This window comes from Haliotis rufescens, unplaced genomic scaffold, assembly GCF_023055435.1.
Source record: "Haliotis rufescens isolate VD_foot unplaced genomic scaffold, xgHalRufe1.0.p SCAF_5, whole genome shotgun sequence".
In the NCBI taxonomy this organism is placed as follows: Eukaryota; Metazoa; Mollusca; class Gastropoda; order Lepetellida; family Haliotidae; genus Haliotis; species Haliotis rufescens.
This window is the reverse complement of record NW_025964223.1, coordinates 4,991,668-5,002,316: the sequence shown is the minus strand read 5'-3', so window position 1 is coordinate 5,002,316 and position 10,649 is coordinate 4,991,668. Positions and strand designations below refer to the sequence as shown.

General features: G+C 37.9%; 1 protein-coding gene across 1 annotated transcript; it reads left to right on the top strand.

Annotated features, from left to right (window-relative positions):
- Positions 1-679: 679 nt before the first annotated feature.
- LOC124133636 lies at positions 680-7,496 on the top strand. Its single transcript, XM_046498092.2, has 5 exons — positions 680-784; positions 3,144-3,318; positions 4,356-4,460; positions 5,784-5,843; positions 7,381-7,496. The coding sequence occupies exons 2-5, from the start codon at positions 3,144-3,146 to the stop codon at positions 7,398-7,400; spliced, it is 360 nt and encodes a 119-aa protein (XP_046354048.2). The 5' UTR covers positions 680-784; the 3' UTR covers positions 7,401-7,496.
- The last annotated feature ends 3,153 nt before the right edge of the window (positions 7,497-10,649 follow it).

Here is a 10,649-nt window from a genome sequence, read left to right as displayed (position 1 = left end):
AATATTTTGTCATTTTGTCACACAAGTGATAGTTCCGTTATAAACTAACGAGTGAAATACTGTATGAGAAGGCGGTGTTTGAAACTTACTACATCACAAAGACTAACTGATGATTTTAACGTCGCATTATTCCTGCGGAATAAGTTAATATTCGAAGAGTAGGCAAATCAGTTATGATTATTATTTTGGTTAGGGTTAGGGTTAGGGTTAGGGTTAGGGATAGAGTTAGGGTTAGGCAAATCAGAGTTCATTAACGTGCCATCATCTAAGTCAACGAGCTTGACCACCAGATCTATCAATTCGCCTCGTTCAACTTTATATGATTGAGGATCAACTCCATTGAGTGAATATGGCTTTACGCTACATTTAGCAATATTCCAGTAATATCAAGGACCTTGGCATTCGGCCTGACGAGCAAATTATTAAACCAGGCTCCTGAACAGTTGAAGTAACGGCTTGTGTTACTCTCTGAACAGAACATTGAACAAAGTGATGCATACTCGTTGACCTTGTGTTTGATTGGATAGCTCATGGTACACTGCTTGTGGCATAGACACCTTATTACATCGGATTTAACATGTCCATGTCTAAAATGTCCGTTGGCAGCAAAACGTGTTAAGTTCTACTTTATTTTCCGGGTTAAGGTGTTTAAACATATGTTCCACAGGCCAAGGGTAAGAACGATGGCTGCAAGGGTTCTTCTCACCCTGCATGAATATATAGAAGGCATAACAATTCAGAAATCAGTTCATTTCTTGGACAGTCATCAAATCAACCTAGCAAGGTATGTTGGCTCTTTCATGTGCAATCCATAATTTAATTACTTGTTTATTTACCTTTTACAGTTTTCTATCAACAGGTCAGTTGAGATATGAGCAGAAACAAAATTAATCGAGGACAAGGCTCAAGTCAAATTGCAGTTCTAGAAAGTCTTATTAACCTTAGTTTTTCTATTGGTACTGTTATGCAACGCATATTTTACCACATGTACCAAACTAATATATATTTGTCTACGAACTTGATACATATGTGGATTGATGATATAAAGATGACGTCAGAAGAAACATGGCTGCAGTTTGTAATGAGCAGATATCCATTGTAGAGCAGTACGTGTATAACCATTGGCCAACGTTTACTGATGGTTCTGACTTAATCGCAATAGCAAATTTGATTTTTTTCAAACTCTTCTCATTACTATTCTCTTGTCAAATTAAACTTTATGGAGCTATGGGATATCGCATATTCCCCAGGATCCTGTGAATGGGCTATTGGATATGATGGTAGCTTGCAAAATAACAGTCTAAATGCATATATTTAAAAAAATGCATCCTTTTAAACATTCGTGGAGCTGTGCAGATTTCGCCTCGTATATGTATAGGGCGCACAGGTGGCATAGTCGTGTAAGGCGCAGCAAATAGCTGTGCCGAGTTACGTCCCTTGGATACGCCAGAAACTTAGGGTCGTTGGTTCGAATCCCGGTTTGCACCGATTAGGTTTCTAGGTTTGTCAACACCATACCCGTGCCCGTGGGTTTCACCGAAGTGGTATACGCCTGACTATGGGTTTTCCCCCGCATACATATAACATGATATGGAATATTATTCAAACTGGCGTTCAACCCAAATTCACTCACCTACTCTTATATGTTTAACGTATTCAACACGTTATTAGGTCTAAATGAAACGGAACTAGAAGTTAACTTTCCTGTTATCGAATTCTAGTGACAGTGATATTAGAATTATCATTAAACCGCCCGTATGTTATCAGAAACGAGCGGACCACTGTAACTTCATAATTCCCTCATATTGCTTGACGACGGGCCATTATCACGCTGTTGGGTAACGTCATATTGATATTCTATTGTGACGTCATCTGGTTTGTTCTATGACGTTTCCATATTTGTAAAAGCGGGTCACACACTCCGGTGACAGGCTAATTTGCATATCACATGACCGGGCTTTTCTCTTGTTTGTAAACAAACGCGCTTTTTCAGAAATCAGTATAGAACGGACTTATGCAAGTATTTGGGGCGCTTTACATATTGTTTTGCATACTTATATAGATATGCTACTACAACTGCGACAGTGCGTTGCATGACAATATATATTTATGCATCAAAGTGACCGTGTCGCTAGCTCTCCGTTGGCAGCACGTAGAGCCGTAAACCAATGTAAACAAAGGGTAAACAAAGGATTTTCACGTATTAGCATACTTTCTTAATGAACCGTAGCCATTCTTTGATATTTGTTTATGAAAATGTGTAGACTTGTCAAACATGAAACGGATGAAAGCATATGCAATATCTTGAATGGACTGTGAAAGATGTGACGAATCGTCACATGGCGCTGGCCTGTGGCAGAGGTACTATACTGGCTGGCTGCCGGCCGCATGGAACTCTGGGTAGGAGAGTGAGTGGGTCAGTGGCATTCGTTGTGTGTTGATTGCAGAAAATGTTTCAAAACCGATATCGTTGCTTATGTTTATTTGATAACAAATTCTTTCAATTTTAGCTGTAATAACGGTAACCCCCGGTCTTTTCAACTGCTCTCCTTCGTTGAGCAGATAATTGAAGACCTCGGGCTTCTGCAAATGATAATGCCCTGAAAAATAGCGCTACCCTTATGATATAAATGCAAATGATTGCCAATATCCATGAACTAGGCCTTACGCATTCACTGTCATTCCCATTCAGTTTATTGAAATTCCAGAGCTTAATACCCGAATCTTTCGGAAAAGTTGTCCACTCCGATATAATGAAATGTCTTGTATTTAGGTATATAAAAAAATAGGATAATAATTTATGTTACCTGTTTAGGTAAACCTTATTGATTGGAATCTAGTTTGAAAGTTGCGTCTGTTTTCCTGTTTGTTGTGTTTCCAATTTGAAAAACAATACGTATTATAAATTTCAAATATCAATTTTCAAATCAGTTCGTAAATGTAATAACACATAAAGACTTGGATATAATCGCTCGAAACAACGGTTGAGAGCCAATCCCTATTTAACAATGATTCATAAATATTCTATTGTGGCTGGTAATACTTAACTATCTCTGATTGATTCACCACAGTAGCTAGTACACATAGAAAAGTATCTCTACCTGGGTCATTGTCGGTACATATTTTGAAATAATTTGTTGCAGATGAAGGCTGTTGCTCTGCTGCTGATGTTTGTTGTCTTTGCCGCCCTTCCTGCAGAAACCAGCGCGTGGAGATGGTTTAGAAGAGTTGCTGAAGGTGTTAAAAAGGTCGCACAAAAGGTTTCTGATGGTGTGAAGAAAGTTGTAGACAAGTTCAACGAGTGGAAAAACAGACACGGTAGGCGGATTGTTACATTTCAGCAACGGAGCCACATGACACGAACAAAGAAAACTAACCTCCTTGAGTTATTGACAGAAACCTGTAAATTAAAATATATTAGGCCGTCAGTCATTAGTATCTCGTTGTCGCCGCCCCGACTGAAGTCAATAATTCAAATCTGTGTTTTCGGAAGACATGGGTTATGTTTGCTTTCAGTGTGAGGTATATCTAGTTCTCCATTCCCGTTGGTATAGTTTCTCCTAGGAGGATAAACCGTTTGCTCAAGACGCTGGTTCAATAGCCAGCATGGGTACATTTTGTAAAGTCCATTCCTGGTAGCTACATGACGTAATATTGCTGGAATATTACGAATTCGGTTGAACACACTCTCTTTATAAGTCATACATTTAATTGGTACGTCTGAAGATACTATGGACCCTGTATGTTAGCAGATAGTTCCCTAGACGAAGGACAAAGGAAATGTATTCTTAACTTTGTAGAAATACATCAACGTTTACTGCAAACGCTCATTTCAGCTGAAATAGAATTTGACAGATCTAGACCTGCCTGTTTTGGCAAGATCTATTCCCAAACGCAGTGTTACTTATACCTATTGGTTTTGAGTTCGAATCCTATATTCTATCATCCATGGCATGTCATTACAGTTCCCCTTCCATTTAGTTTTCAAGTGTGTACCATCTCGGCTTACCTACTTCTACTTACGTGAAATATGATTACAGGGATACGATTAATATACATATGAAAGTGGCCATAAAACCCATATCACTAACAAGCTTCAAATGTTTACATGTCTACTATAACGCCCGAATTTCCCTTTTCTTTGGAAAACTAGGATGGTACACAGACATACCTTGTCATTATTTAAACATGTATTGCTACTTATTGCCAAGCCGTCTAGCGTCTGAATTCGTGGTAACCCTGTACAACAAACGCTTCCTCACACTACGCGGGTTGACATAATTTTATAATTTCCAAAGCGGCATTAAGCCCAACTGACACTTCTTCTATAATTTGTGTTGACGTTCATATTTCAGGTCGAGCTATACGCGCCCTACATGAAGACCTGACGGAGGAGGAAATGATAGAGACGTTGGCCACCAGAGACATCAATGAACTGGTTGAAGTTGACCAACTCAGTGGTAAGATACCAAGTTTAGTCTTTTTCTTTTAAATTCAAAACCGGCGTCATCCTACAGATGCCATTCTTGACGGGGGTAACCTCTGTGGTCCTGTGGACAAGGTGCCCGACCCGGAATCAGAAGGTCCGTGGTTCAAATTCCATCATGGGACTCGGAAAAGTTATGTCCGCTCAGTTGGTGCCCAACGTGAGGATCAGCACGTTCATATTAAATTTGAACAGAATAAGTGTCCGTGACTGGCGTATACCGCCTGCTGACGGAGAACTGCGTGGCAGGGGGATAGACATCCTATAGATAACATCCTTGTGAAACAATACTCATTCAATCACTGTTTGGAGTTTTTGTAATCCGACCTCCAATTTCATTAGTCTGTAATGTACGTTTTAGTTATCTAATATCAGACGAGATGTAATTGTGTTATGAATCGTTATTTAACTAGCCAATACAGACATTATTTAACAAACCAGTATTTTCTTGAAAAAACCATCCATATAAAGATATACAGGAAAGCAAATGTTATCTGACGTTTATAGCGAAAAAATAGGGCATTTAGTTATCTGACGTTTATAGAGAAAACATAGGGCATTTAGGCAAGAAGTAGGGCACCAATTCCCCTCCCCTCCTTGCTGATTTGTTTCTGTATGCATACAAGTCAGAATGTCTTTTTGGATTGGCAAACTCAAAACAATGGATTTATGGCTAAGAAGTTTAACTTAAACTTCCGATGATCTGATAACGATCAATAATGGTCAAATAACCAATTCCCTACGACTGATCTACCCACATGAGCTAGAACTAAAGGTGATACGTGAAACCGCCTCATCTGTTTAATATATATCAGATCAAATTATTCAGAGTTACACAAATAACTGCCCACAAGACTGTATAACAGTACACTGGGGCACGTTCCTCCTACGATGATTTAAAGGAGCATCATACTCCTCTTGTCTAAAGGTTGACAACATTCAAGGCCTTCGTAAAGCTTTTAGAATTTTTTCCAGTAGACATCCGGAGAAATTTCCAAATCTGACTTATCAGTTCGATGCAGTTCCCTATCGTGACTTGTACCAAATGTAATCGTGTTTTTGTTGGTGAACAACTGACTTGCCTTTGCGTTTATGGCGGATGCCATCGGTCGGGCAGGATACGCTCATATTTTCGCGTGCACCTGGCATCACAACTATTTGATAGTGAATTATTAACACATGCTCATGTTTGAATCGTGAAATATGATTACCATTATGGATAGGATTTTGTCGCTTGTGGTACTAATATGCTCGAAAGATTCAACATACTTTTACGTCATCAACGTGATCTTCACAGACGCAGACAAGGCCGAATTTAGCAACATCCAGCGTGAGGCTCGAGATCTAATGGATCAAAGTAAGTAATCTCCTCATCTAATAGTATGGGGGACAGTCGTCTAAGACGCTATGCAGAGTTGCGTCCCTTGGGCACGCCAGAAACCTATGATTGTGGGTTTGATTCCCGGTTCTCCCCGATTATGTTTCTAGGCTTTTCAGCACCATACCCGTGCTCGTGGGTTGTAAACGTCTAAGATATGCCTCATTTCGGTTTTCCTCCCATATTAAGCTGACAAGCCGTGGTACAATTGGAATACTGTCAAACGTGGCGTTAAACACAACTCAGTCACTCTAATAAAATTAATCCACAAGGAATTTTATTGGTGGTGATATCGGTGTGCCGTTCAAGTCGTCCTTCGCGATCAGTCCGATCGTTCTATGGACCAAGAATGATTTCTTAATTGATCTGATATCCCAGTGGTTTGTCAAAATCCCCGATATTCAATTCTGACTCGATCACAGGTAGACAATTCAATCAGTTTATTCGGTAATAAGGCCTCAGGCTCACATGCAGATATATACAATTTAGTTTCACATCAAGTGCTGCATGAAATAATATTTACAGGTAAGAAGAACGAAGACAAATAGCATCTTTAACATAATTGGCTACGTTCTCAAGACAGTTCACATCAGAAGAGTTTAACATTCTAACTAATATATCTTTACGATTAGTAGTAATAAAGTCTAAATATGGGAAATATTTTGAGCGAATATCTTCATAAATAGGGCAAACAAAAATTAAATGCAATTCATTTTCAACTGCCCTTACCTTGCACAATGGGCAAAACCGGAATGTCTTCGACAAATTCGACGCAATACATGTATGTCACCACGAGTAATTCCTACATGACCTTTGGTAGTTGGACATTGTCAACCTCCCTTTGTCATAAGAACTTTCTTTCCCAGTCTCACTTCAGTCAATTCTAGTCGTAAAAAAATTGGAGTGCAAGGATTACTTAGTTATGACGAGGTTAATTGTACTGACTGCAGCCTTGTAGTTATACCAGCAGTTGTAGGAATAGGATAACTGATTTTGATAACGCTAACAAAAATAAAATTGTATTTATACATATTTTATTGTAGAAAACTAATAAAACTAATGCGTGTTCGATATTCGAGTGATGAAATAATGGCAGATTTGCAATGGCCTACCCTTAATTTTCTGTAGTCCATCGCTAATTGGAATTAAAAATGGACGTAAATTTGACCATGATATGTGAAAAGAACACTAACATTATAAAACAAGTAAATCGTACACCAGGATATGTATTTGAACTTTACAAATTAGAAAATAAATTAGAAAGTAGTCGTTGCCAATTTCCAGACCAAGCACATGACACTCAGTCACAGTGTTAAATGCTTTCAAGAAAGTATTCGGCGGTTTAAAGAATGCACCGTCATCTCATCAGGTAGTTAAGTACATAAACATCATACCTCTAGTAAATCAACTCAAAGGATATACTTTCATATTAATGCAAATAAAGCTAATCGTTACATAAGTATTAAATCGTGTTAGAGTGTTTTAACAAACTTTAACAAACATTTTCTTGTTGCAGTGGACTCACTGGAAGATTGATAATCCAGATGCACAGTGTTTGCACAACAACAAAATGTGCAATATGTGCAAAGGGACATTGCATGCCAATTTCATCAATAAAAAGTTTGATGTGTGTATAAGTAGTTTGTCTCTTTCTTACTCCACTTCTTGCGGATCTGTTTCTTTCTGCATATGAATCGGAATTTCTGCTCGGATTGACAATGTCAAAACAACGTAATTTGGCTAAGCAGTTTTACTTAAGCTTAAGGTATATCGATGTTCTGATATCGTTCAATAACCATCAAATAGCCAATGACCTGCCACTGATTTACCAACCTGGACTAGAGGAGAGGATAAATCGAGGAGACCCGTGAGACAGCTTCATCTGTTTCATATAATGCATTTTACATAGCAGCGTTCCGTATCTACTAATATTCATTTGTTTTGGTTCGAATCCAAGATTCCAGTCAATGTAGATACATTATCACGCTCTACCTACACCCATTCAATGTGTTGAAGAAAGCACTTGCTAAAGATGCATTTAATTAATGCTGAACAGATAACGAGATGCTATTGTAGTTAAGTTTCGTGGGAATAACACGGATATGTTATTACTTATATTTTTACCTTGCTATTGTTCTAAGCGTGATAGATCCATTACAAGATAGAAACACAAACAAGTAGACAACATTTTTATTGAACAATTTAAGTAACAAGTGTTCAAATAGGAAATGAAGGAAAAGAAACATAATGCAATAGAACAATAATCACTCATTTATATAAATGAAAACAAAAGTATAAACTGAGTTTTATGACATGCACCAGGTTCACATTTTTCCATATTTGCTAGCACAGGTTACTTTCACTTCTGAAAAGAAATGTAATGCTTGTAAAACTTTTATACCAAATGTTTACTGTTGACTTTTAACTTGCAATGAGACTGTTGTAATAAATACGGAAATTAAAGGTGTTTTTTTTCTTTTTTGGTTGTTTAACGCCGCATTCAGCAATATTCCAGCTATATGACGGCGGTCTGTAAATAATTGAGTCTGGACCAGACAATCCAGTGATTGAGATCATGAGCATCGATCCACGCAATTTGGATACGATGACATGCATCAACCAAGTCAGCGAGCCTGACCACCCGATCCCGTTAAGTGAGTGGAATAAAACTATAACAATAAAAACACTACCTCCTTTTACGCTCACCTTGGTCAACCATTGCACCTGTTTAAATGTTATCGGATTTGGTAACTGTACAGAGTATTTACCACGGTAACGCTGATCTAAATATGTATTTATGTCCTTATAGGCTAACGTATGCAAACATAATCGACATATCGCAGCGTAATTGAAGGTAACAGTGACATTTAACAGGCAACAGGAAACAAAATATGAAAGCAGGATTATGCAACCACAACATACTCCTATCAGTTATAGTGACTACAATATATATATTCTTATACCGATGACTACACTAAGATTAGCATCACAATGTTTGTGTGTACAGGACCAAATCAAAATTGTTAATCGGTCAATCAAGTTGATTGATGTAGGCCTCCTGGTCATAACAAAATTCAAACAAAATGTATGTTCATCAGGCACATGCGCCTGGACAGCAGGTTACAACAATTGACAACAGTTAACAACAGGTAACAGCAGGAAATGCGGATAACAGTAAGTAACGCCTTGATAATGCCAAATATATATGTATAAACTGGTGATTTAATCAGGTGTATAAGTATTAAATGTACTACTGCCACAAATACTACTGTTATGCGTCACCTAGGACTACAATGTAAGTTAAAGTTTTCATTACACCTGAAGAGCCGTTGAACGGGGAAAGATCTTGTGTGGATAAAGGAGTTTTGACAAGCACGAATATTTGGACTCTGTTTTTTTCTATATATATATCCATGAGATACAACGGTAGTTCTTTTCATTGTTACCTCGTTATGTTTTCTACATTCATATTTCTAAAGCATCATATAACATTTTTTAACATATCTGCGTGAGGATAATCTAGTTATTTTCAACGAATATTTCACAGCTCTTTTCATAGCAACAATGTACAGAGAAAACCGCTTGCATTCACCCAAGACAACATAACTGCCACTTCACATTACTAGTAAATATAAGTCTCAGAATATTATTAAATGTTTACAATTTCAAATTTGATGTTGTGGTTGTACCATACTTCTGAGATTGTTAATCTGCCGATTCTTCGTTTTGTGTGTGTGTGTGTGTGTGTGGTTGGGGGGGGGGGGGGTTGTCTTAGCCAGGTTTACAGATTCCACTGAATATTTTGACAAGGCATCCAGCTGAGATTGTAACCCTCCTATACAATATATAAATAGAAACAATACTAAGTTGTCTGCTAACAATACTAAGTCTGATTGTACGTTGTCAGAAAATACCTGCATACCGTTAATATCTAATTCTCCCACGTTTTCAGTTACTAAGTTACGTAGAGAGAAACAATATCGGTCTTATTATGTATCCCTGGCGTAGGCCTTGTGCTTCTAACACATGGAACAACACGTTTTTAAACACTTTGCAACACTTAATAATAATCACTTAATGATCCAACTTTATGTCACAGTATCATAATTGTTTTAGACTAACTATCAGGTTAACTATCACGTTTTATGACGTGATAAAACAATAATCGTAAGAGTGGTAATAAACTATCTAAACCATGAACGAAGAATAGGGCTATTCCAAAGTAACAATTCCTGGATATTGTGGGTGCACTGATTTTGTGATGTGGGCTTATTACTAGAAAATACCATTGCCACATAGTTTTTACCACTGTATCATATATGAGAGTGAGTGAGTGAGTGAGTTGGGTTTAACGCCGCTTTTAGCAGTATTCCAGTTTTATCACGGCGTGTCAGCTTAATGTGGGAGGAAAGCCCGAAGTTATGCAGATTTTAGACGTTTGCCACTTCTGAGAAATCCAAGAGCACGGATATGGTGTTGACAAACCTAGAAACATAATCGGGGCGAACCGGGATACGAACTAACAATCAATGGTTTCTGGCGTGTCCAAGGGACGCAACTCTGCACAGCGAAATGCGGCGACTTAGACGACTGGGCCTCACGGGCCCCCTCATATATTAGACCTATTGTATTGCCTTATATGATTTTCAACATTGTCCTGTGAATTTCAATATCATTTGTTAATTCTTCTTTGACCTTGTGTCATTATTTACTTATTTCACAATCTAGTTTTATGCGTTCCGATTTCTGGTAACCATATCGTTTCAATTTGTTAATCATCACGTA

Bases quoted from the DNA above. Each gene is read 5' to 3' on its own strand.
- LOC124133636 (XM_046498092.2), top strand. From the start codon at position 3,144: ATGAAGGCTGTTGCTCTGCTGCTGATGTTTGTTGTCTTTGCCGCCCTT. The intron at 3,319-4,355 runs GTAGGCGGATTG...TTCATATTTCAG, and splicing joins CGAGTGGAAAAACAGACACG to GTCGAGCTATACGCGCCCTA. The intron at 4,461-5,783 runs GTAAGATACCAA...TGATCTTCACAG, and splicing joins TGAAGTTGACCAACTCAGTG to ACGCAGACAAGGCCGAATTT.